At 51.0% G+C, this 25,965-nt stretch overlaps 3 protein-coding genes across 3 annotated transcripts; 2 read left to right on the top strand and 1 right to left on the bottom strand.

Annotated features, from left to right (window-relative positions):
- The first annotated feature begins 888 nt into the window (after window positions 1-888).
- GRPEL1 (GrpE like 1, mitochondrial) lies at window positions 889-7,048 on the top strand. Its single transcript, XM_084797482.1, has 4 exons — window positions 889-1,011; window positions 4,796-4,958; window positions 5,955-6,036; window positions 6,398-7,048. The coding sequence occupies exons 1-4, from the start codon at window positions 950-952 to the stop codon at window positions 6,742-6,744; spliced, it is 654 nt and encodes a 217-aa protein (XP_084653608.1). The 5' UTR covers window positions 889-949; the 3' UTR covers window positions 6,745-7,048.
- Window positions 7,049-9,081: 2,033 nt separating this feature from the next.
- TADA2B (transcriptional adaptor 2B) lies at window positions 9,082-19,247 on the bottom strand. Its single transcript, XM_084797478.1, has 2 exons — window positions 18,803-19,247; window positions 9,082-12,360 (listed from the first exon to the last, which is right to left on the bottom strand). Exons 1-2 carry the CDS (start codon window positions 19,070-19,072, stop codon window positions 11,368-11,370), a joined length of 1,263 nt encoding a protein of 420 aa, XP_084653604.1. The 5' UTR covers window positions 19,073-19,247; the 3' UTR covers window positions 9,082-11,367.
- Window positions 19,248-19,451: 204 nt separating this feature from the next.
- CFAP184 (cilia and flagella associated protein 184) lies at window positions 19,452-22,347 on the top strand. The gene has a single exon (XM_084797477.1). The coding sequence runs from the start codon at window positions 19,576-19,578 to the stop codon at window positions 21,580-21,582; it is 2,007 nt and encodes a 668-aa protein (XP_084653603.1). The 5' UTR covers window positions 19,452-19,575; the 3' UTR covers window positions 21,583-22,347.
- Window positions 22,348-25,965: the final 3,618 nt, after the last annotated feature.

The following is a 25,965-nucleotide window of genomic DNA, read 5'->3' as shown; positions in this document are numbered from 1 at the left end:
TTGTTCTGCTACTATGCGAACGTCCTGTCCTTGCCTTCACGTTGGAACATAGAGTTTGGGGTGTCCTAAAACTGTGTTTCTGGCTCCAGAATAAACGTAATCCCTTTGAGGTAAGAACTGTGCTTCTGTGTGGGCATGCTTCACCCCTGGCAAACAGTAGCATATGTTGGGCAAATGGTTTTAGTAGGAGCGAAGCTAAATAATAAAGAGTTTTGGTCTTTTCGAGTGCACACGCAAGCTGTAGTCCACGGACGCGGCGTTCTGTCTAGTGACTTGAGGGAGCCAGGGGAGGGAGGAAGCAGCTGCAGATACCAAACAGGACAGGAGGCGTCTGCCAACCACTCTTATCTGTGACCTACCCTAGAACACTGACCAAACATTTGCACCCGTATACTCTAAGCACTTCTGCACACACTGCTTTTAGTTAAGTTTCTTGTGTTGCATTCTGAGAAAACTAAAGGTGACAGAGGTACAAAACCAAGCCACGTTCATCGGGTCGTCCACAGGCAGCCTGCTGACACAACACGCTTGCGGCACTCATAGTAGAGATGGAGCCAGCCCCTTCCCGGACCCGCCACGATCCACATGCAGAAGGCAGTAGCAACCTTGCTCCAGCACTAATTCCTAGGTCCCCGCCCCGCTCCGCCTCCTCCCGCCCCGCCTCTGAGCTCTTCCTCTTCATTGGCTATTCACCACTGCGGCCCGCCCACAGAAGCTCCGTCACCTTCTTACTTCACCTTTCACCTCCTCACCTTCCGGGGCTCCCGACGCCTAAGTCCCCGCCCACCGGAGAAGAGGGAATGATTCTCAATTATTGGTGGACGTGATCTGTCCATCACAGCAATGGCAGTCACGCATTAGCTAGGAAGCAGCAGTGGGTGGGGAAGCAGGCGTAGGGACTTCCGCGCATGCTCAGTGTGGGCGCAGTGACGCAACCGTGGGGGCAGTCATGGCGGCTCGGTGCGTGAGGCTGGCTCGGCGCAGCCTCCCGGCGTTGGCGCTGTCGCTCAGGTAAGAGAGCGTCGTTCCTCCGCGTCGGCCCCACTCTCAGCCGAGAGCTCTGGCGGCGACTCCAGCAGCGGGTCTAGTTCCCACAGCCGGTTCCTGTACGCCCTGGAGCCAGTCCTCACCGCAGGCTTCCCGTGCCTGGCCTCAACACGCGGGCCTCCCGGGGGTTTGCTGTGCCGCGCTGCAAGAACTGGGCTCGAGAGCTGAGGAGCGGAGGCCACTGGGGCGTAAACGTGGGGATCTGGGGTATGCGTCAGGTGGAAGGTTCCGCCATTTGCTTGTCCGGCGACACACGGCACTCTCACGGGCATAAGGGGCACCACCCCTCTAGGGATTGCAAAAGACAACCCCAGAAGCCGGGGACTTGCCCAAGGTCAGGCAGCCAGGCAGAAGCCAGCCTGCGCAGGGGCTGGGGTGGCTAATCCCGGGAGCCGATATACGCAGTTCAGGGCCAGGGCCAACTCAGGCAAGTTCTAGGCTAGGATGTTTGCCGCCTGGTTTATGGGCTTTTTCCACTGCCCCTCACATTCCTTTTCCCCTTTTGTCTTCCGGGGAATGTGAGGTCCAAGGAGCAACAAAGTCAGAATGTGCGCAGTTTATTTAGACAAATGAACACTTTTGTTGGTTTGTTTTGGTGTTTGTTTTTCGAGACAGGGTTTCTCTGTGTAGCCTTGGCCATCCTGGACTCACTTTGTAGACCAGGCCAGCCTCGAACTCACAGTGATCCACCTGCCTCTGCCTCCGGAGAGCTGTGATTAAAGGCGTGCGCCACCATGCCCGGCTCAAAATGAACATTCTTTGCCATCTTTACCTTAAACCTTGGCTTCAGGTTTTTGAGTCACACCACCTAAGTTAGGCAGATGGTATCTTTACTTGTTCTCTGTTAGGACCAAACTATTGGTTAATAAAAAACGACTTTGCCTGAATCTTGTGGAAACTGCGCAGCATGGGAGCTGGGTTTTTTGTTTTGTTTTGTTTTCACTTGGTGAGAGCTGGCAGGTGGATGGTCTTTTATAGGTGAGGAGATGAACATGGGCTCATGTTATGTAAAAAGCTGGGAGCAAGGCTGGGAGCCTCCAGGAATATTCCAGCGGGAGCATTTTTTATTTGTGGTGCTGTATTCGAAGTTGACAGGAAAACAGCTCCTCCAACCCCCAGGTTGGTTCATGTCTGTCCCTGGAATTGTGGGTTTGAAGAAAGATCCTCTAGTAGGGAGGCCAGAGAGCTGTATGGCAGCTAGTCATAACTCCCATAGGATCCCTAAGCTTGGCTTCCCCTGTTCTGTGCAGGATGTATCCCTAGGAATGCTGTACGTGAAAGGGTCTGTTCAGCCAAGTTGACCTGCTGAAAGGCTGTGATTGTCACTCCCAGGAGTAGAAAAAAATTCATAATGAAGGCAGGCTTCACTATGTTTTTTCAAATTTAACTGAATTTTTTTAAAATTTATGTGTACAGGTGCTTTGCCTGCATGTATGTCCGTGCACCATGTGCATGCCTGCTGCCTTCAGGGGTCCAAAGAGAGCGTCAGATTTCTCTAGAACTGGCGTTAAAGTTAGCTGGCTGTTGGCCGCTGTGTGGGTGCTGCCTGTCAAACTCAGATCCCCTACAAGACTTACATGAGCTCTCAACCGCTGAGCCAACTCTGCAGCCCATATTCTTAGTCTTTTTAAAAGCATGAAGGTAAAAATAAAGCTAAAAGGTCACTGCCGGGGCCAGAGAGGGCTCAGTGCTTCCGAGCACTGGCTGCTTCTGTGCAGGGCCTGGGTTCAATTCCCAGCACCCACGATGGTTGAGTCACGGCCACCTGTAACTGAAGGGCCAGGAGGCCCCACACCTCTTCTGCCTCACTCCCAGAATTCATTTGGACTCCCATTTCCATTCCTCTGTCCAAATGAATCTCCCTTATCCACCTACTCCTCTGTAACTCACCTGCCCTGCAGAGCCTTCTGTGGACCTGCACACAAGGCCGCACACTGCAAGCCCAACACTTGGGAGACTGAGACTAGAGGATCGCAAGTTTACTGCCAGACACAGTCTCTGAATAAATATACTATATCAAAAAGAAAACCAAGGGCTGGAGAGAAGTCTCAGTGGCTAAGAGTGGTTGCTGTTTTTGTAGAGAACCAAAGTTTAGTTCCTAGCTCCAAAGTATCCGGTGGCTTTGGCTTTCATGGGCACCCACACTCCTGTGGCATGTGGCATGTGGCATATGCTTACTTATCCAGACAGACAGCTTTGGCTTTTGTGGGCGTCGCGCGCGCACACACACACACACACACACACACACACACGGCCAGACAAACATGCACATAATATCATTACATCTTTTTTTCTTTTTTGTTAAATCAGCTTGCTGGGCATTGCGGTCCACATCTTCAACCCCAGCACTTGGGAGGCAGAGGCAGGCAGAGCTCTGTTGAGTTTGGGGGCCGATCTGTTCTACATAGCGAATTCCAAGCCAGCCAGGCTTACCTAGTGAGGTCCTGGTTCAGAAAAGAAAAACAGCCTCCTGGAGCCATAGGCCACTGTGTTTTGGGGCTTTACTTTTTCTGTCTGATGACAGGATTTCTGCTCAGGCCACTGTCATCAGCAGGATGTGGATGTGCAGTGGGCCTTGTTTCATGAAAGGGGTCTGGGTGCTTGGACTCAAGGAGACACCTTGGGATATATGAGGAGGTGGTTAGGGGACACAACTAGGCCAAGCGTAGATTGCAGATTCCTTGATGACAGGGCTTTTTCTGAACTCTTCTGTCAGGTGATCCTGTTAGCTAGTGGATATCAGAGTGCATTAACAGACCCTAATGGGACAGCCACAGCCACCTATGCCATGTGCTGTTAAAGACTTAGGATTGGGGCAGAGGTAGAAAGATGGCTCAGTGGTTGAGTGCTTGCTTCTGTTCCGTGGAACCAAAGTTCAGTTCCTAGCACTCACGTTGGGCAGTTCACAACCACCTGTAACTCCAGCTCCTAGGACAATCCACGAATGAGCGTACGCTTCTACAGACACACATGAGAAGGCACCCACATTCTTTGTGTGGTGAGTTACAGTGTGAGCACGTGGGGAAGGCCCAAGGTCACCGTCAGGTGTCTTCCCTCTATCCCATCCTCATTTATTTATTTGCCAGGGCTCACTGCCGTGGCACATATGTGGAGGTCAGAGGACAACTTGCAGAAATTAGTTCCCTCCTTCCACCATATAGGTCCTGGAGACTGGCTCTCCAAGTCATGACTGGCTTGGTGGCAGGCACCTGTGAGCCAGCTTGAAGCTCATGATCATCACTAAGGTGGCTGGCCAGTGGCTTCAGGAATCTCCATCTCTGCCATCCCAAGACTAGGGCTGCAGGCGTCCGTCCCTCCGTGTTCAGCTTTCATGTGCAGGTTCTGGGGGTGCAAACTCTTTGTGCTTACACTGTGGGGACTTTAGCTACTGAGCCACCAGCCCCACAGCACATACTTTATGTGTCATAATTGCCCTTGTCAAGTCTGAGATAAGTCTTTTCCAGCAGATAGTTTGAAATTACCCAAATTTCTAAGTTTTGTCTTAAGCATTTAGTTTGTTAGGGGAAGAGGGTCATACATTGCACAGTGTCCGTGTGTGGAGAGTGGGACAGCTTGTGGAGAACTGGCTCTTTCTGTCATGTGGGTCCCTGGGAATAGAACTCTGGTTACAAGGCTTGGTAACCAGTGCCTTTACCCACTGAGTCATCTCAAAGGCCCACATTTCTAAGCTCTGCTGTCTTTAGCATGCCAAAAGGCTGTCTTCACTTATGTGTGGGCTTTTCCTTAGGCCTTCTCCTCGCTTGTTGTGCACAGCTACAAAGCAGAAAAATAATGGCCAGAACCTGGAAGAGGACCTGGGTCACTGTGAGCCAAAGACAGATCCACCCTCTGCAGACAAGAGCCTCCTGGAAGACAAGGCGAAGCTGGAGGAGCAGCTGAGGGAGGCCACGGTAAGGCCCCTCAGGGTGGCGCACGGCTGAACCGCTGCCCGCAAGGTCCGCGTGGCAGATTCAATGAAGCCAAAGACTCTTAAGACTTGTCTACTGCCTGCTACGGAGCCAGGTGGCACACTAGCTGCCAATGTGGCCTAGAACCCAAACCCTCTGTGGTCTGCTTCTGCCCTGGAGAGTCCTGATGTCTGTCGCATGAGGGGAGTTTGGTGTGATCGAGCTGCGGCTTCAGAAGGGAATTAGGAAACTCTAGGTGTAGGAGTTGAGTGCTGGAGTCGGTGGTAGCAATTACCACTCTTGTCGGAAAGCAGGCACTAGTCAAGCTCCTTAAGTGTGTGGGCAGTTGGTGGCTGGCACTGTGCTGAACTCCCGTACTCCTCACCACGGTCCCTTCCTAGATGAGGAAACTGAGGCACAAAAAAGGTAGCAGAATTTCCTAAGTCAAAGCTAGACCAGGACAAGATGTCTTAGAGCTCAGTGAAAAACTGAGATCAAAGGTGTAGTAGAGACCTCTGGAGTCCGTGAGTGGACATCCAGCTGGAGATGGTCAGAAATGGGTGGCCACAGGGACAGTGGACAGAGGCAAGGCCCATCTCTGACCACAGTAATTATCTGGCTAGGCAGGTGAGCTCAGTCTCCTTCAGAAGATCTCCCAGGTGATCTTCCTCTCCTGGTGGGCAGAGAACTGAGGTGGGTGGCCCCAGTGATGTGCTTTAACACCCTCAAGTTGGACAGGAAGGTAGCATTCTTCCCCACACGGTGACAAGCATTAGCACAGAAGGGCCCTCTGGCTCTCCCCACTGTGCCCTGTGGCAAAAGTCTGCTCACATTCCCCGATTCCTGGAGACACCAGCACAGGTGTAAATTGCTCTTAAACTATCCTGGTTTTGACCAAAATCTCAGTTAATAACAGGTTTTATTTATGTTCTGATTTGGAGTTTGCTAAATCATTTCAAAAATGTAAATGTAATTAACCCCCCCCCCCCTTCCCCTTAGGAAAAATACAAACGAGCTTTGGCAGATACTGAGAATCTGCGGCAGAGAAGCCAGAAGCTGGTGGAGGAGGCCAAGTTATATGGTGAGCAGATACTGTGGTCTCTGAGGGGAATGGGCAGGGTTGCCGCTGTGACTAGCGGTGGGAGGCGATGGGGCTCCCGCTGCCTTCACCGGTTACTCACTTTCTGTGGCCTGCCTCCTTGGTTTGGGAACTGCAAGGGCATATTAAGCCAATTTCCCTTTCTACTTCAAGTATTCCTTTCCTCCTCATTTTATTGCCAAATTATTATTGTACTATAATATACTGTATTGTACTATAACTATCAGTTATTAAAGTCCTATGGTTTTATGGCATATGATTTGACCAGGCATCATGAACAGCCTTATGTGAGGAGCACACCCATTGATACCAAGTGCAGACCATCTTCTCTTCCTCAATGCAGGCATCCAGGGCTTCTGCAAGGACTTGCTGGAGGTTGCAGACATCCTGGAGAAGGCAACCCAGAGTGTTCCAAAGGAGGAGATCAGCAACAACAACCCTCACCTGAAGAGCCTGTATGAAGGGCTCGTGATGACCGAAGTCCAGATTCAGAAGGTGTTCACAAAACATGGCTTGCTCAGGCTTGACCCCATTGGGGCTAAGTTTGATCCTTACGAACATGAGGCCTTGTTCCACACCCCTGTGGAGGGGAAAGAACCAGGCACTGTGGCCCTAGTTAGTAAGGTGGGCTACAAGCTGCACGGACGCACCCTGAGGCCAGCTCTGGTGGGGGTGGTGAAGGAAGCTTAGCTGCCTCCCTTGGGGCTCTGGACTTTGTAGGTCACTTGCTAGAACTCAAAGGGCAGGCTTGTAATTTCTCATTTGTGAATTCATCTGACCCTTGCCCAGCCTTGTTGGAAATCTTAAGTAAGCTAAGCAGAACATGAAGCTGCTTGCACACTGTGTCTGGGACTTTGGGAGCCTGGTCACTGAGTTTAGCGCCACCTACTTCAGAAGAGGGCCAAGCAGGGCCTCAGGAGTAGTGTGACTAACATTGTATCTGTTCCACCTGGTGATTGATAAATGCTTTACACAAATAAAAGGTCTTTGGCTACTCCTGCGCTGCAGTCTACCTCTGCGTGCCAAGGCGCTGGTGTCACTCAGCGTGGTGGTGGTCCCTGGAATGGAAGGGCCGGAGTAGACATTTGTTTCCAGCAAAGCTAAGACCTTCACAAGAGGGATCTAGCTGCTGTGAATGGTAGTCTCTGAACTGGAAACTGAGGACATGAACTTGAGCGTGCTTAGCCTTTTCCTTGAAACTAAGTTGACAGACCCTTCTGAGTGTAAGGCTTCCTGACTGGTGTGCTTCAGACGTGTCTCCTATGTAGGTTGTGGTTAAGGGGATTAAAAGGCTCGTCTTTTATCTTCTATTTTATGGTATTGGATTTTATCATCTACTGGAGATCTGGTGAGCACCTGAGAAGAAAGCCTGGCTTCCTCAGCTCACAGCTCTTCAAGCCTGGAGCAGCAGGCATACAGCACAGAAGCTACGTAGGCCTGGGCTGTACACCTTGGCCTTACATATAGTTATACTACAGACCATAGGAGAAAGCCAAGGAGCCAAAGCCAGAACATGGAGGAAGCTGACTTCAGGCTCCCACCAGCCAAAGACCCATTTCCCATTTTTTTTTTTGTTTGTTTTTTTGTTTGTTTTGTTTTTTTTCGAGACAGGGTTTCTCTGTGTAACCTTGGCTGTCCTGGACTCACTTTGTAGACCAGGCTGGCCTCGAACTCACAGTGATTCGCCTGCCTCTGCCTCCCGAGTGCTGGGATTAAAGGTGTGCGCCACCACACCCAGCTTCCATTTCCCATTTCTATAGAGAGCTCAGGGAAAAGGTGAGGAAATGGTGACCTAAAGGAAGCTGTGCAAGGGTGAGTCAGGGATTGCACTGTGCAGGGGAGCCAGCACACATCAGGTAAACCGAGGTGGGATAGTCAGTTTTGTTATTAAATTTGAAAGATAACAGTAATCATCCCAAAATTCAAGGTTCCATCGTCACTAAGTTTTCCTCCTTTAAGCTGCCTTGAACTATTTAGACAAAAAGAGAGGCAGCCTGTCGCAGCAGAGGCAGTGAGCCTTTATGCTTCATAACTGCACGCACCATCAGACTCCTATGGATACAGTCAGCCCTCTCCAGCTAAAGCTACTGAGCAGCACAAAGCTCAGCAAGGTCTAGTCAGTCTTGTTCACAGGTTCCATGTCAGACAGAAGAAAAACTGTCAGAGGCCAGCAAGATTACTCAGCCGGTAAAAGTGCCTATTGCCAGGGCTGGAGAGATGGCTCAGAGTAGCACTGGCTGCTCTTCCAAAGGTCCTGAGTTCAATTCCCAGCAACCACATGGTGGCTCACAACCATCCATAATGAGATCTGGTGCCCTCTTCTGGCATGCAGGAGTTATATGCAGGTAGAACACTGTTACGTAAAAATAAAATTGTTTTTTTAAAAAAATGCCTGCTGCCAACCAAGCCTGACAACCTGAGTTCAGGCTCTAGAACCTCATAATCCTCCTACCTCCACCTGCACTCAAACACAACAATGAAGTCTAAGGATAGTTGACAGCGAACATGAGCAGGACTTTTCTTAAGTCTCCAAGTGCACTGTCTGTGCACAGCTTTATGGAGACTACATAGATGATGTGTAGACAGTGCCTGCTGTTTTATATAAGCCCATTTGCATACCCTGGTTTTGGCATCCTGGAAGGGAGAGTCCTAGAGCTAGCCAGGAGTGACTATAGCCTATGTGCTGGTTGCAGATGCAGCAGTCAGCACTAACAGGAGTTATGTGCACATTTCCCCTAGAAATTCAAGTCTTGCTCAGCCACATGAAAGTCCAGTGACGAAGCTGCAAGGTAGTAGCTAAGCTGTGTAAGTGTGGGTAACCAGAACTTTAGAGGCAGCTGGAAATGGGTCCTGCTCCATGGAAATCATCTTTGACCTTTTCAAGATCAGGGTCACCGAGGATGCGTAGTGCACAGGCCACAGGGCCTTTTGTTTGCTGACAGCAGCTTTCCACCTTGGGTCAGAAGCCGGCTTGACAGCACAGTGCCTGCCGTGAAGCTGGAGGGTCAAGAAGCAAACATACACGACTCTGTTCTCAACAATTTAATGTAAAAGAATAATAAAAATGGTAGGATTTCAGTTCTTAATACATTCTTGGAATGTTGGCCTCCCAGAGAGCATCATTTCAAACAGTTGAAGAGTTATCTAACTTCTCGGACTCAAAGACAGTTTGCTTAAATTTGAAAAGACTTGGTTCCATTGGGTTGTGGTAGCTAATTTATCGTGAGAATTAAATACAAACATGTCAAAGTCTGAGCTAACAGAGTAATGTGACAAAATAGCTGGGGGCAGACAGGAGAGCAAACAATCCTAATATTACTTTTCCCTTGTAACAATATTAATACTTGAACATAAATTAATTATACATTCATTATGGTGTTTTAAAACAGTCACGCCCAAATAAATTTCATATCATCAAAAGATGTACACACACTATACGCCTGCTTAAGCACGGCGTTTTGTCCGACAGCCCTTGGCCACACGTTGACAGGATCCTCTGCTTCTCAAGCTAATGTAGGTCAGGCTGTCACTTTGTAGAAGACACCCTGAAGCTTCAAACCTCACCAAGACAAGGCCAGTGGTTCTCAAACTTGAGCTTGCATCCCAGCCACCTGGAGGGTTTGAAAAACACCCTGCTAGTCCCTGTTAATGAAACCCCAAATCTCTGCCTCAAGAGAATTAGTTACATTGGGGTATGACTGTATTTCTGACAAGTGCCCAGGAACCCCACTTTGAGAACCACCGGCTTAACTAGGCACTGAACACCACCCCACTGCTGTTCTGTGACACCAGCTACTGTCCACTAGTCACCTGCAGCGGGGCAGTGTGGAGCTGGTCCTTTGATACCATTGCTCAGCATCTAATGGTATCAAGAGAAATCTGGGCCTGGCTCACAGGGCACTTCCCTGCTAGCCCACAATGCACTTTATAACTAAAGCCATATATAGTATATTTGAAATGTTTTTATTTAATGCTGAAAAACTTACCCTAGGGGACAGAGGATGTAAAATGGAAAGGCACGTCATCAAGTCGTCCTTGGAAATGAGTTGTTTTTCTTCAAAATAACTTCACTTTCACTTCCGAGCCCAAACACTCTATGAGGTAAACAGGCTCTTGTACCTCAGGGACAAGGGGCAGGGGCTGTGGTCACTCCAGGACTCTAAAGCAGGGTCTGGGCGTGAGAACCCTGAGCAGCGGGAAGACAAACGCCTTCCTCAAGTTTAGAGGGAAGGTACCATATGAATCCTTTAAGGAGGCCCCAGAAGCAAGCTTTTTAGTAGGGCTGGGAAGGAGCCATTTCTGAGTTTGTTTCAAGATCACAAACAAAAGCAGCGCACAGGCTCCAAGGCACAGGCAGGATGCTCTGCACTCCCCAGGGCCACTGCCATACCCTAATCAGCTCACTGAGCCAGGCTAGCTAGCATGCCCTACATTTAGTGAGAGGGACTCTGCAATGGGGGGTGGTGGAAGGCCTGAGCAGCTACTGCCCCAACTCAGCACTGCATACTCTGCCTTGAACTTAAACGGGTCTTGGTTCCAAGTCAGGTGTCCTATAAGGGTTCACAGCAGCGAAAGGCAGCCCCCACCTGACCCTGTGGTCCTTCCATTAACTGCTTTCCCAATCACAGGGGACAAGAATGTGCCAAGTGAGCCTGCCCAGGCAGCCCAGGCTGGGCCGGGCTAAGATGAAGTAAGCACTGTTGAGGGCCTGGGATGGCTGTTGTCAGGTAAGTGGAAGCTCAGGTGGTCACTGTGTGCAAATGGGGGGGGGGGCTCATCTTAAGTGGCTCAGTGGGGAGCGGGCCTGGCGGTGGTCTCTGGCCTCCACAGCAGAGGGTTCTGTGCACAGCCTGCCTCCTGGTAAAGTGCGGTGTGCCAGCACTGTGCTTGGGGTGTCAGCTGGGGGGCAGCAGTGGGCTCAGTGAAGGGGTACCAACAACAGCCCACCTGAGTAAAGCTTGTGTCACCAGGGAGAAGCTGATGGCAGCTCCTGGCTCCCACAGCATAACAGCTTCTGAACCCAAACAGGGAAAGGCTCATGAAAACTAGGGGACTCGTCCAAGGTGGGGACAGTCTTCAGAGGAACACAAAGGCAAGCTGTCTTCTGAAAGGATTACCTTAGGACTAAGTTAAAAAGACACACGCTTATCTCCCCCATGAGTCAATTTAAGATTGCTACTATTGCTTCTTCCAGAGGATCATGAAAAAAAAATTTAAGCCTTGAAAAAAGAATTCAATTTGTTTAAAAGAGCAACAATGCTGGGGGAGACCCCAGGTCATTTGGCTCACAAGCTGCTTTAGCATCATCTGGCCTCAGGAAGCATCCCTGGATATCCACCCACTTTCTGTGAGGAAATTTAAAATCCTTTTCTTTAGGACCTTGTCCAGATAACTGGGAAGGCGACTTTTAGAGGGGATCCCTTGTCGCTTCTGGAGGTGATCTTTAATTATAATAGTCTTCACAGTCACATAGCGTGCAGGACTCAAGTTCAAGGAGCTACAGAGAACCTTCTCCCGATCTGACAGCAGCTCAAACCCAGGAAGGTTCTCGATGGCTGCAAACTCGCCGTCTTTGCCTTCCTCCTTCCCCCTTTTGGAGCTGGCCAGGTTTTTGTTCTCCTTCCTCCTCTCCCGTTTGTGTCTGGCAGCCTCGTACTCTGCCGACTCCTCCATCTTTGTAATGCCATTGCGCCGGTACCGCTGCAGCTCTCTGATCTTGGCGCGTAGCATCTTCTCTTTGTGCATGTTTTCAAACAAATCATCAAACTCCTTGCAGGACATGAACTGGTAAAGTGGCCGCAGTTTCAGCCGCAGCTCCTTCTCCTCCTTGGTGATCTTTCGCTTCAGTGTCTTCTCCTTCTCCTTCTTGTCCTTGCCCAGGAAGGCTGGCACCAGGTTATAGTCTCGGGCAATGTTCTTTCGGCGCTGCCTCTCCTTCAGCTTCCGCACATACATGTCTACGTGGGCACGCTTAAGCTCAATCTCTACATCGTCATCATCATAGTTCACGGAAAGCCCACTGATGAGCGTCTCAGCATCCTGGTCATACTCGATCTCATAGTCATCCCTCAGTGGCATGTAGCCCAGCTGCTGCTGCTCAGCCACGGAGATGTCCAGTGGGGGCAGAGGTGTGGTGAGGCTGGGGGAGAGAGGACCCCCACTGGGGCAGGTATGATCTGTTACTCGGTTAGGGATGGTGTCAGGGATGCAGGCTTTGCCTAAGTTGCCATGGATGTACATGCTAACGTAGTGCTCCATCACTTCCTGAGGAGTCCGTGAAGCACCAACATGCGCAGCCATGTCTTCCTAGAACGACAAAAGCCAGGCCATCAGACCACTTCTCTCAAGCTCCTCTCACCATCTCACAAAGCTTTACTTGGGCTACTTCCTACTAACGCTCTTACTTGTTACACACACACCCATTATCCCCCCAAAAGATGTTCAGATATGCATCTCACTTAGATCTGAAGAAACCTACACAGATGTACCTGAGAGGCAGAGACTTGTGCAAGGAGCTGGTGACAGAGCTGGGATGAGAACTCTTAAGTCATTCTTTGTTCTCTGCCTCCTTAGAGAAGCCCAAGCAAGTGCTATTGGCCATTTTACCCATTGCAAATCCTGAAGACCATCTGAAGACGGTCTGGTGTTGGGGACACACTTCTCACTCAGACTAGAAAGCACACTTGCCAGCTGGCCCACAGGGCAAATCAAGTCCATGCAACACGACTACAAAGAGGGCTGTTTCTTTCTGCAGCTGTAGGACAAGAAGGGCCAGGAGAGCTTTAGCATTGTCCCAGCCTTGGGTTCTGGACCCGTAGCTGGTTCCTCTCTTCGTGGCTGTGAATGGTGGGTATGCAGAGGCTAGCTGCAGTGCCACCACTGCTGAAAGCCTTCTCCACTCCTGCACGAGAGGAAACTGAATGGCTCCCTCAATCTTTTCCTTTTGCCAAGAGGCCTCTTCCTTAAAGTCAACCACTAAAGCCACTTCAGAAAGTAATTGCTCAAAATGCACACTCATTTCCCGGCTGCTATTCTCAACACCAGTCCCAGAACCAGTAATACCTCTTTCAGCTACAGGCTATACACAGCTTAGAGAGGGTCAAGTTGCTTTGGGCCCCAAATGGTCATGCCCTTGAAGGCCAGTTGGACCTGATGGCTGTCCTGATCATAAGCTAGGTGTTGCTGGCGGTAAAGAGGCCCACCTCAGTTAAGCAGCCCTCTGGGCATTTTCTGTGACACCTGAAGCATAGATCAGGGACTATTCCCACTGGCCTGAGATACTGTAGGACTCTCACTTGTAAAGATTTGCACACACATGTGCATATGTACATGTGATGCAGAGGCCAGAGGGTGACATCAGGTCTATTCTTTAATCCCTCTCCACTTCCTTTGGTCACCTATGGAACCTAGAGGTCACCGATTCAGCTGGATTAGCTGACCACTTAGCCCAAGGATCTGGGATCCTCCTGCACACAGTGGTGGGAGGCCAGATACATTGGGAAGCACCAAGCACAGCAGCCAGGGCCAGCAGTCTGTGATCTGCAACACCACTCCTGCTACTCAGAACTACCGGGTTCATTCAAAGCTGTGCATGTATGTACATATGTGTTCTACGCCCACAGTCTCCCAAAGCCTCCCTTCTGGGGCCACCTCTTCTGTTCCTCACTCTTGCTGCTTCCCTGCCCATGATCCCTCCTCTTAGGGATTTGTTGGAGTCCAGTTAACACTAACAGGCAAGTGCTCCTACCTTTGTCATCTCACTGAGACCTCACAGCTGCACCCAGGAGAGCAGTGCTCTCTCACTACCCACAGTTCCAGGTCAATAACCTTGGGTGAGCTACCATAAGGCACATGGCCAGTCAACACTGTATAGCTCAAATTCAGCAGTCTGGCTAGAAGCACTGCCTGTCACTGTGTGCTTATCAGCCCAGGCCTCTCCTGATGGTCAGTGCAGTACATGCTGAGGAGTCTTTGCCTCATACAATTTCTGGTACTATGAGCAGACATCAAGGCCAGACTACTGGCCACTGCTTCTTCCTGGTTCAACCAACTCTCAAAGAGCTCCACAGGATGACAGGTCCTGACTCTGACTGGTAGAAGGGGCACTATACACACAGCTTCTGATGCCTCCAGCACCTTGACTGAGGCAGGCAACCTTGACTGGGGCGGGCCTCACAATTTCCTTCCTGTCTTTCCTCTTCAGCAGACAACCCCAGCCACAACCCAGCTGACACTTAACTCCATTGTCCTTATTCTCTCAGCAACTGACTGTGAAGCATAAATCAGGCTGCAGGCCATGACAGGGGGCTGGGCTTTCTTTCCTAAAAGGCTTGGGGCTGGTCTTTGGGGTAGGAGCATGTGCCCTGTGTCTAGAAGGAGCCTGGCTCCTCCCCCCTCCCCTTCCTTTTCTTTTCTTTTTTCCTTCAGAAAAGGAAGCTCTAAAGGGGCAGAAGCTAAAGGCAGCCCCTTTCCTGGGGAGGTGCGGTAAGGGGCAGCTAGGAAGCAGGCAGCAGGGCCAGGAGGAAACAGGAAACATAATCCACCTGAAAGAATTCTGAAGCCACCCAGGGGAAGGGCAGGTAAAGCACTGACCACAAAGTACCCTACAAAGTGCTCCCAGGCAGTTCTACCTCATTCTCCTCATCCCCAGAGGATGAGAGCTGGACAAAGCTGCTGTCAGCCTCTGCCGGCCAATGTGAGCTCACAGCTAAGTCACTGCTGCACCTGCTACCCCATCATGGCTCCGTGCACCCTCAGATAAGAGTCTTGAGACTCTGCAGGCAGGCTAGCTCAGCCCATTATGTGAAGGGACATCTAGTCATGACTTTTCTTCCTGCGTCACAGAGCACAACTGGCCCTTCAGGTGGACGACTCACGCTACTACTCTTCTGGGGTATTGGACAAACATGAGACTTCATTTTCTTGGGTACTGCTCCCAGCCTCTTCTGTGTTTAGTGCACAGAAGAGATTGTTCTGATTCAGCTAACATTTGGGAGCCAGTGTTCAACATGACCTTTTAACTTTCTCTACCCAGGACCTTTTCTACTCTGGTCTGTCCTTATCGTGTCTAGCAATCCTGTCAGATGCATAGGCTTGGCTCCTTCTACTAACCCTGAAAGCCTTCTGCTGTGGTGAAAAGGAGGCTAGTCCTACAGCCTGGGAATTCCCACAAGTCAGTGTCTGAGCTGGTACCTGGCACTAGCGGGCCTGTGCTATGCTGTCAGTGGTCCTATGAGGCATGGACCATAAAGACCTGGGCCCAGATTCTAGCTGGCCTCGTCCTTCAGTATAGCTGCTTCTCACAGTAAGTGGGGAAGATCTGCCTCAGAGTATGGGGCAATCGGAAGTGTGAGGGAACAGTACAACACACCTGCCTTGAGGCCTGGCACCGGGGAATGGACATCAGCCTTAACACCCTCATCACAACCCTGTCCAGTGCCTGGCACATGGTTCAGCCTGTGGGTGTCAGCTGTCATCTACAGAGGGAAAACGTGCTATCCAGGCTACTCCACCTGCCCTAGGGACAAGAACCTTCTCTGTTGGTTCCTCTTACTACATTCAAAACCACAAAAGCTGGCGTGAGCCCCACTTCCCCCTGATGGATGCCCCCTGAGGAGCTGGTCTTCTCAAACTGCCTCTTCTGTGACAGTCTGATATCTTTAGAGCCAAGTGGCAAAATCGATGGCTTGTCTACTAAAGCACGAATCATCCCGAAGCTCTGAATGTCTGCATGTTTGTGTTCCTGTGTCCCAGAGGTCACACCTCATTCAGCCAGCAGAAGCCACCACAGCTGTCTGGAGGCTGTTAGCACCCTAGCAGGCCTGGCCTGTGTGTGTGGCTGAGGGCCACCTCTTCCCTCTGTCAACCTCCCTACTATGGTATTATTCTTTCTGTGACCTCTCTGTGGTACAGCTCCCAGCTAGGCCCTGTGCAAAGCCTTCTGGTAGTACTACACCTACCACTGCACCAGGAAGCTTCTGGTCTCCAACCACATTACTTAATGCTCTTAGTGCTATAGTGGAGGCCCAGGCTATAATCACACCTAGTTGTCATGGGCAAAGCTATGCAATTCTTGGCAAGTAGCTTATATTCTCATAGGTGCCGTCTTTCAAATGCAAACTAAGAACATAAGTTCACCCCCCCCACACACACACAGTGCTGCTTACACAAGTCACGTGACATGTACATAAGGGTACAGTATAGAGCTGGCACATGCTCTATACAGGTCCAAACAGACATACTTGAGTGTCAAGGTCAGAAAAGAACCCCGCATCTAAGCTGTGGTGTCTCTGGTGAAGAAAAACAAGGCTCAGAGGAGTAAAGCAACTAGATTAAGAGAGCACAGGTAGAGAGAGTGGTCACAGAGCCTCCTGTTCCTGTGAGGAGCAGTGGTTGCGTATCTCAGCGTGGCCCTAAGACTCCTGCTGCGTCAGCACGGAGCAGTCCATGCACTACACAGGGCAGCCAAGCCCCAAAGATCTTCTCTTTGGCTTTCCTTCTTCCAAACCTGGGCTGGGCCTTATGGGAGCCTGCAGCTTAACTCCAGCTCCTCTGGCCTGAAAGCCTGAAAGCACTGCTTCAGATGAGGTCATCCCAGCCCAGCCTGTTTATTCATCTACATTTTACACGCTGTAGCTCCTGGGTGCTAAGTGCCTCTGCCTGTGCTTCATGAATGTAGCACAAACACTGGCTGAGGTGCAGACTCTACAGCCCAAGACTTCTTTTCTTTTTAACAAAATAAAATATAACAAGATAGAACGAAACCCATCACGTTGAAGTTGGAAAAGAGGCAAACCAACAGAAGCAAAAGAGAAGGCACAAGAATTGGAGAGCCACTCGTTCATACACTTGGGAGGCCATGAAATTACTGAACTGAAAACTGAAATATCTATGGCAGAGGACCCGGTGCAGACCAGTGTCAGCCCTGTGCTTGCTGCTTCCATCTCTGTGAGTTCATATGAGCTTTGCTTGAAGGTTCTCCTGGTGTCCTCCTTCCCCTCTGGCCTGTACTCTTTCTGCCTCCTCTTTCTGTAAGGTTCCCAAGGTTTCAAGAGATAAAGCAAGCTCCATGCTGGAGTCCCTAGAACTAAGGCTTTCGCTCTTTCCAGTGGCTACTCTGCAGAGAAGCCCTGGGGGAATGATGGAAGGAAGGAAGGAAGAAAGGAAGGAAGGAAGGCTCTCTGAAGCAGTGTGGTGTGAGGACAAAGATCAGTCAGTAGTCTTGACTGCGGGTGAGAGCAGGGCAGGCAGAAGAAAGGAAAACTGATCAAGGGAGTATGAGGAGCTCACAGGGAACCAGACAGGCCTGCAGGCATTGGAGTGTAATCTAAGCAGAATGGAAAGCCGCTGAGGGCCAGAGAGACGAGGCTTGTGTTTCAAAAGCCCTCTATGCTGGTGTGTGAGAAGGGCTACAGAGCACAAAAGGAGGAAGCAGGTAAACCGTGGGACTTGATTACAACAAGAGGTAAGCGCCAGCATGGTACAGGCAGAACTAGCAGCGACATTCTGCACACTTTTTAACTCGATGACCACTGACCAACTGGACGTGTGGATGAAGGCTTGAGGCTGGCTCTGCGTGTAGCTGAGGACAAGTGAGACACCGCGGGCAATCAGGTAAGAGAGGAGCATCAAGCACACAACAAGCTCCAGACACAGAGCAAATGAATGCAACACTCTCAGCTCTGAGGCTCTTCTTCAGGGTCCTTCACGCTGCCTGACCTGGACAAAGCAGATGCTCAACACACACCCAGGAACACCACTTATAGACAAGGTAACACACTGTTTTTGTAGAGCAGGAGTCACGTTGCTGGCCACCAGGAAGGCATTGTAGTGGAGAATCTTTCCCTAAGCGGGGGAGATGGGTCCAGAAGGTCACCCACTGCACGCTGACCTGGAACAGGAGGGCAGGAGGCTAGAGCGGGGCAAGCTCAGAGAAGCAGGACCCTAACATACTGGGAGAAAGTCTGGACAGGACAGGGTCATGCTTAGCTCCCTGCATCTCTGAAAGCTTGAAGGTGTTACATAGGCGGGGAAAGGGTGGAAAGGGTGACAGTGCAGCCATAGCTCTTCCCTAACATGGGTGAGGAGTAGAAGGAGAGCTCCTTAGACAGCATCCAGGAGCCCAGCACACTATCTGGCTGGCACACGCGAAGGCTCTTGTCACCAGCAAGCCACCTATTACAGAAACCTGACAGCTAGAAAGCCGACCTCAGGATGATTGCCTCCTCACGAGGACGCCTTTGTTCAATCGTTACTGACCACCTTTCACACCATGTCCTGGGAGCTATGGAGACCACGAATTAAGCAAGATGCTGGCAGAGAACCCTAGCACCGGTCACATACTGACACCCACATAAAACACACGAAGCCCTGAATGTGGACTAAGTGCATGAGAGATGGACAGGCCAGGCTTCTGGCCTTCCCCACCACTGTGCCCAGAAGAACCCAAGCCTTACCAGAGAGAACTCAGCCGGGATGGTGGGATCTAGCTTGTTGCCATCTCACTCAAGGAGAAGCCTGGCAAGGAAAAGGGCCTGCCCTGCACCCGCGTTCAATGCACACCTCTTGAGGACGGGTGTGAAGGGCAGACTGCTCCGTGTCGGGGCCACGGGTCAAGGCCCAGCTCTACCAGCTGTGTACCCGCGGGCGCCCAACACTCTTCGAGCAGTCCCGCCCGGCCACCTGCGGCCCTCCGCAGCATGCACAGAGCCAGCCAGCCATGCCCTCCCTCTAGCCGCCCGCCGCTCACCCAGTTGCCGAAACCGAACTGCTCGATGGCGTCCAGCAGCAGCTGCTCCTCGCGGCTGGTCCAGCCGCCCTCCGCCTCAGGACCCCAGAGTGTGAATCGTCCGCCGTCTACCAGCTGGTAGCCGTGGTAGCGCCTGTGGTGGCCGATCTCCGCGCCGGCCGAGAAGCACTCGGGGCACAGCTCAATGTCTTGGCACTCGGTGCAGCGGAAGCGCAGCGGGCTCACCTCGGCCAAGCAGTACACGCAGTACTTCTTACCCAGCTCCGCCATCTTCCCCCGCTCGTTCGCCGCCCGGCCCGCAGCCACCGCGCCCCCGGCCGTCAGCGCCCCGCCGCCCGCCGGGCCCGCCACGCCCGCCGCGCCCGCGCCGCCGCCGGCCGCTGCCACGGCCGCCCCCGCCCAGGCGCCGCCGGAGCCGGCCAGGCGGGCCGCGTCCCGCCTCAGCACGCAGGCGCCCTCCGGCCCGGCCCGGCCGCCGCAGCCGCTGCCGCCGCTGCCGCCGCCGCTGTCTCCCCGACGCATCGCGCAGGCGCCCCGCGCGCGCCCCCTTGCGGACAGCTGCGCCACCGCTCTGCGCCTGCGCGCCACCGCCTCCCGCTGCCTCATGGGCTCCAGCAGCCACAAGGCCCCGCCCCAAGCCTGACAGCTGGCGGGGCGCGGACCGGAAGTCAGTCGTGTGCGCCACGCCTTTCTCGAGCCAGTGTCCAATTAGCGCCTCCCTTCACCTGTTCGCGGCCCTTCATTGGCCTAGTATTGCCGGGAGGCGGAGAGAAATGGAAGACGGGCGACCAATCGCAGGGCCCACCGCGAGCGCCCTGGTTGCCCCGGGAAACCTAACAGCCGGCAGCGGCGGTCCTCAGACCCTGGACAGCAGGTCGAGTATGGACGGTCACAGCCAGGACAGGGACACCGAGGGCGAAGGCGGAGCCGAGGAAGGCCTGACCAAGCAGCCGTCCGAGACCAAGGTCAGCTCGGAACCTCAGACCCCGGCCGACCCTGCGGAGCCGAAGCCGGAGCCGGAGCCGGAGCCGGAGCCAGAGCCGGAGACGGGACCGGAGCCGGAGCCGGAGAGGGAGCCGGAGCCAGTGCCAGAGCCCGAGACCCAGCCGGTGGCGGATGGCCCAAAAGCAGAGGCTTCTGAGGAGAGTGATGACACGCATGTCGTGGTCGTGGAAGGTCCGGAGGCCGCTGAGTCAGCGGGCGAAGCAGCAGAAGCCACGAGTGAGGCCGTGTCCCGAGAGCCAGAGAGTCTGCCGGAGACCGAGCCGGAGCCCGAGGAGCCGGAGCCCAAGGAGCCGGAGCCCAAGGAGCCGGAGCCCAAGGAACCGGAGCCCAAGGAGCCGGAGCCCAAGGAGCCAGAGCCCAAGGAGCCGAAGCCCAAGGAGCCGAAGCCCAAGGAGCCGGAGGAAGACGAAGACGAAGACGAAGACGAAGACGAAGACGAGGATGATGACGAGGACGAGGACGAGGAACTCGACAGGTCGGAGAAGCACAAGGACAAGGTGAAGAGGGAGAAGAGCAAGGAATCAAGGTTCCGGCCTCCTCAGCCGCTGACCACGATCGTAGAGGAGGCGGCTGCTCAAGCCCCACGGGCTGAGAAAGCAAAGGAGTCAGTGCAGAAGAGAGGCAGCAAGGTGATCGAGGTGATAGATCGGGAACGACGCAAGAAAAGCAAAGAAGAGCTTCACCGTGGGGAGGAGGAAGAGGAAGAGGAGGAGGAGGAAGAGAAGGAAGAGGACTTTGAGTGGTCGGCGGATGTGCAGAAGCTGCAAGAGCAGCAGCTGCGGGGTGAGCTCGTGGACCAGTACCGCACCCTGCTGGTAGAGAGGGACCGGTATCAGCGCTACAACACCTACCTGCAGCAGAAGATCTACGAGACTCTACGCAAGAAGGGCCTGGAAGCAGCAGCCGAACCTGTCGACCAGAGCGCAGAACCAGAGTCTCCGGAAAAAGAGCAAGCATACTTGCGCTACCTGGCCATGCTGGAGGAACTGAAGAAACTAGAGGCAGACGACCTGGAGTGGTACCGAGAGGAGGTGCGTGAGCTGAAGCGTCAGTGCCTGGAGAAGCAGGCCAAGGTGGACAAAGAGTGGCGGCGCTTCCAGGCCCTCAAGAAGCAGGTGGTGATGCAGCTCATGGGCAGCTGCCGCATGCGCGGTGGGCGCCAGGCCGCTCTGAGAGAGGTGGAACAGATTCAGGCTCTGGAGGATAAAAAGGAGAAGGAGATGAGCGCAGTACGTCTGGAGAACGTGCAGCTGAAGCAGAGCCTGGTACACTTTGAAACCAGAATGAAGGCCCAGGAGGACTTGGCTGAGGGGCTGCTCCTCATCGACTTTGAACAGCTCAAAATTGAGAACCAGACCTTCAACGAGAAAGTCGAGGAACGAAACGTGGAACTTTTAAAACTGCGCACTAAGGTGACCAGCAACGTGCAGATTATAACCCACGTGAAGGAAAAGCTGTCTTTCATAGACAAGGAGAACGCATGCAAAAAAGCACAACTTTTGGAAATCGAGAGCCAGGTGGCCCTAGGAAGAGACCTATTGACAAAAACGAAACAAGCCCGGGACAGCCTGCGAATTGACAACATCAAGCTGACTCAGAAATGTGGGCTTCTGGGTAAGGAATCACTCCTCCAAGACTTGGAAGAAAAGGTGGAAAAGACAGAACAGCTCAACAGACATCTGGAATCCCTGAAGCGCCATCACGCCGGGCTCACCCTGTCCTGCAAAGGGGTGAAGCAGAAGATCAGGGAAGCCAAAGCGTTTCTCCCCTCTTGACAGTTCTTGGCAGGGCAGTCGGCAAAACCATCTGCAATTCCAGAAATTGTCCTTCACTCTCTCCTGCCTTCTATTATTCTGTGGGACTTGATTTTTGTCTGTTTTCAGCTTCCAAATTCCTGCTGAACACATCCAGATAGCAGTAGTTCCGAATGATGTTAAGTAAAATATATCCAGAGAGAGGGTGGGGTGATTAAATTGACTTCTGATAGTCTTTATAGCCAAGCAGTTCTATTGTTTAAAGGACTGTTAGAATGGTTCCTTGCCCATATATAAGGATGGCTTAAAGGTTCAACCAGTGGGTAAGGTACAGAAAATCTGTGTGCATTGGTCTGATCACTCAGTCATCTTTGTGTTAATTAAACTGTAGTCTTGAATCAGTGCCTCAGCTCAAATTTCCATTTCTGTGTGTGGGCTAAAGAACAGATCAGGCATCTCTTGCTTCCCACCTTGATTTTTTGAGACAGGATCTCTCTTACTCAACTGGGAGCTTGTGGTTTGGGCTAGACTGGCCAGCTAGCATGATGATCCTGGGATCTGCTGTCTCTGTTCCTCAACACTGGGGTTACAGGCACGCAAGGCCAAGTCTGGCTTTTTGTTTTTGTTTTTGTTTTTTGTTTGTTTGTTTTTTTGAGACAGGGTTTCTCTGTATTCTTGGACTCGCTTTGTAGATCAGGCTGCCTTGAACTCACAGTGATCCACCTGCCTCTACCTCCCAAGTGCTGGGATTAAAGGCATATGCCACCATGCCCGGCTCAAGTCTGGCTTTTTTTTTTTTTTTTTTTGGTTTTTTTTTTTTTTTGGTTTTTCGAGACAGGGTCTCTCTGTGTTAGCCTTGGCTGTCCTGGACTCACTTTGTAGACCAGGCTGGCTCAAGTCTGGCTTTTTAATGTGGGTGCTGGGGATTTGAATTCAAATCACCATGCTTCCAAACAAGCACTCTTACCTCTCAGCCATAACCTGCACCAGCAATCTGGCTGTTGGCACTCATAACCCTGTTTTTTTTTTAAAGATTTATTATTATTCTGTATATGGTGCTCTGCCTGCATATACACCCACAGGCCAGAATAGGGCATCATATCACATTATAGATGGTTGTGAGCCACCATGTGGTTGATGGGAATTGAACTCAGGACTTCTGGAAGAGCAGTCAGTGCTTTGAATCGCTGAGCCATCTCACCAGCCCAACCCTGCTTTCTTAAGATAACACAATTTGTTTGCTGAAGTATATTGGCTTTGAAGTAAATGAAAATTAAAACCCCCTTTCTGACTTTCATGGCTTCAAACACTTTATATGGCACCATAAAAATGCATTACTGATAATTCAAAAAGCTGACTTCTTCCAACCCCACTTCCTTTAGTTGCTACAGTTTTGGTTTTCCCTCTTCCCTGTCCTTGGGGTAAATCGGTCAATTACTGCACCTGGAAATGTCTTTGTTGCTCCAACTAAGAGATGGGACCCACAACGTGCTGCAGTTAGAAGGCTCCCAAGGGAAACTGGCAGTGGTACCAGAAGTGACAAGTTGAGAGACATTTTCATTGTGGTGTCCTTCAGTGTTTTGATTCCTTCAGCTCATTTCTACCCACTAGCTACCCAACTGAATGCTCACTTGTGACCCTTGAACACAGTGAGCAGTGGGTCATGCAGGGCACCAAGCTTAGTGAGTCTTAAGGAACGATTACATAGTAAGTCCCCAGTGGGCCCCTCGTCCACAGCCCCTCATGCTGGGGCATTGCAATTACATGACACTTCATTTGGTTACCTCCCCATGTGGTTCTAATTAGATCTAGGATGAGTGCTTGATCATGAGATCTGATCAAGCAGTTCAGGGCCTGGAAAAAGTGTAGGCACTACATACATTCTGCCTGATATTTTAAGTCAGTATGAATGAGAAATGTCCCCTTCAATACTAAAGGAGGGTCTACAGCCTCCTACTCAGGGACAGCCCAAAATATTGGAAAAGGAAACTTTATTTTGGTGACTTGCCACAATTAAGATTCTTAAATTATGTAAGTAGAAATAGGTTGAGTGTAAGTTCATCTGCAGATATAATTTAGGGTTTTGCCACTGGTATGAGCTACCTGTCCATAAAGTATCAGAGTTAATGTATTCCAGCTCAGCACTGCTCATGTATTTAGCCTCAGAAGGTTCCAGAGTGCAAGTGACATAGATTCCATGAAAGGAAAGCACCTCAGAGCAAATCAGCTGTCTCCCTCTCAAATTATCCTTATTTTAATTTAATGACAAAATATGTACATATTTTAACAAAATTGCACTCCCTAGTTTTTCAATTTTTATTTCTGTTTTCTTTTTTCAAGACAAGGTCTCCCTATGTAGCCCTGGCTGTTTTGAAACTAGCTCTGTAGACCAGGCTGAATGAACCCTGGCTCAGAGGCCTGCCTGCCTCTATCTTTGTGCCTCCTAGGTGCTGGGATTAAAGGTGTGCACCACCATCCTAGATTAATAAAATGACAAGTATATTTAGAAGACACAAATGCCCAACTGTGAACTGGCTAAAGGATGGACACCTGTCTAAGTCCTATGAAATGGAGAAGCATTTAAAAGCGAAAGAAAAAGGGTGGGAGGGAGGGAAGGAGGAAGAAAGACCTTTTTTTGAGTGGTAAAAAGAGGAATTTTCCCTTTGTGCTTTTCTGTACCCTGATCTTACACAAAGGAACATTTTTTTTTGTGTTTTTGTTGTTGTTTGATTTTTTTTTCAAGACAGAGTTTCTCTGTGTAGCCTTGGCTGTCCTAGACTCACTTTGTAGACCAGCCTCGAACTCCCAGCAATCCACCTGCCTCTTCCTGCCAAGTGCTGGGATTAAAGGCGTGCGCCACCACGCCTGGCTAGGAACACTTTCGTTTTTAAAGATTTTATTTTATGTATATGAGTGCTGTGTCTGCATGTACACCTGTCTACCGGAAGAAGGCTTTAGAGGGTATAGATGGTTGTGAGCCACCATGTGGTTGCTGGGGATTGAATTCAGGACCTCTGGAAGAGCAGACAGTGCTCTTAACCGCTGAGCCATCTCTCCAGCCCTAGGAACACTTTTTAATTCATAAATTCACAAGCAGAAAATACTAAAAGTCTTGGGAATACAGCCCAGGGGCAGAGTCTTAGTGTATCATGAACAAGGCCTTGAGTTGGCTTCCCAGCACTGAACTGGAAAATGTACAGCCATATACCAGTTTAAGTTGGGCTTGTAATTCCAGTATCATGAGTTACAAAGACCGTCTTTCCCCTCCCCATCCTCTCACATACACAAGACACTAAAAGGTAATAGACTAAGGGCACTAACATAGCTGCCTGGAGAATGTTCATGGATTTAGGGGGCAGTTCAGTCTCTTACTAATTCTCCATAAGCCAGAGGAAAGGAGCTAGGTCTCTAAACCTTGAGTTACAAGGGGAGAAAAAGGTTTAGAGAATTTCAGTGAATTCTCCAAGATCACAGAGCTTGTAAATGCCGATGGCTAACCACTGACCATGAGATCCAGTTCCAGCACTCTGCTCTTGCTCTGCCAAACTCCCTGCAGCCTAGGCGTATGTCTGGTTAGGAGTAGTGTCTACTGGAACTCTAGAGCAGGGACAAGAAGCTATTTGGAGAGAAGGTAGTTCCCTCGGGCCACACAAAACTCCCTGCAAGGCACAGGAATTCTAGGGTGAGAGGGCACTGTTAGCTGATTTAAGGCAACCAGGGAGCAGCACATCAATGAGCTAGCTGTGTGTGTGTGTGGGGGGGGGGGTTGTGGGCACTTCTGACAGAAGAGATATACAGACATTCTATGTCATGGCCATGTCCCTTGGGTAGCAGGCCTGAATAACACCAAATATTTCACAGCATATTTAGTCCCCCACAAAGTGTATCTACTCATTTCCGTTCAAGTCCAAGCACTTCTAGGTCTTGATGAGGTCCCATCTAAGAGCTGGTTTTAGACTGTAAGGCTGCCCTCTGCTGGGCAGGCCCTCAGCCTTGTCCACTTGAAAGCTCTGTTCAAGGTTCAGTAATGTCACTTTACTCCTGCTGCTGACCACTAGCGCAGCAGCTCCCGCTCTTCAGACAGGCTCATGACAAGGTTTCTGAACAGCTGGCTGCATACTGAAGGCATCCAGCAACGCACACAGTTAATACTGGAAGGCATGAGAAATCTAGACCACACCCAGCCCTGTGCTTGGGCTCCAGAAGGCCCAAAGCAAGCACGGCATCTCCAGAAAGCATTCTGGAGCCAGTATTTCTCTCAGGAGTGCTATGGATGCCAGCTCTGCTACGCATCTGCTGTAGGAGCATAAACAAGCATTTGGTATCATTTTCATCAAATGGGGCTGCTGTGGAGATTAATAATCCATGTAGAACACTTGGCCCAGAGCCTGGTATGGCTAAAGC

The sequence above is a fragment of the Acomys minous genome (assembly GCF_964271855.1).
Source record: "Acomys minous genome assembly, chromosome: 10".
Classification (NCBI taxonomy): domain Eukaryota; kingdom Metazoa; phylum Chordata; class Mammalia; order Rodentia; family Muridae; genus Acomys; species Acomys minous.
The sequence above is the reverse complement of the archived record's forward strand: the minus strand, read 5'-3'. Positions and strand labels throughout refer to the sequence as shown.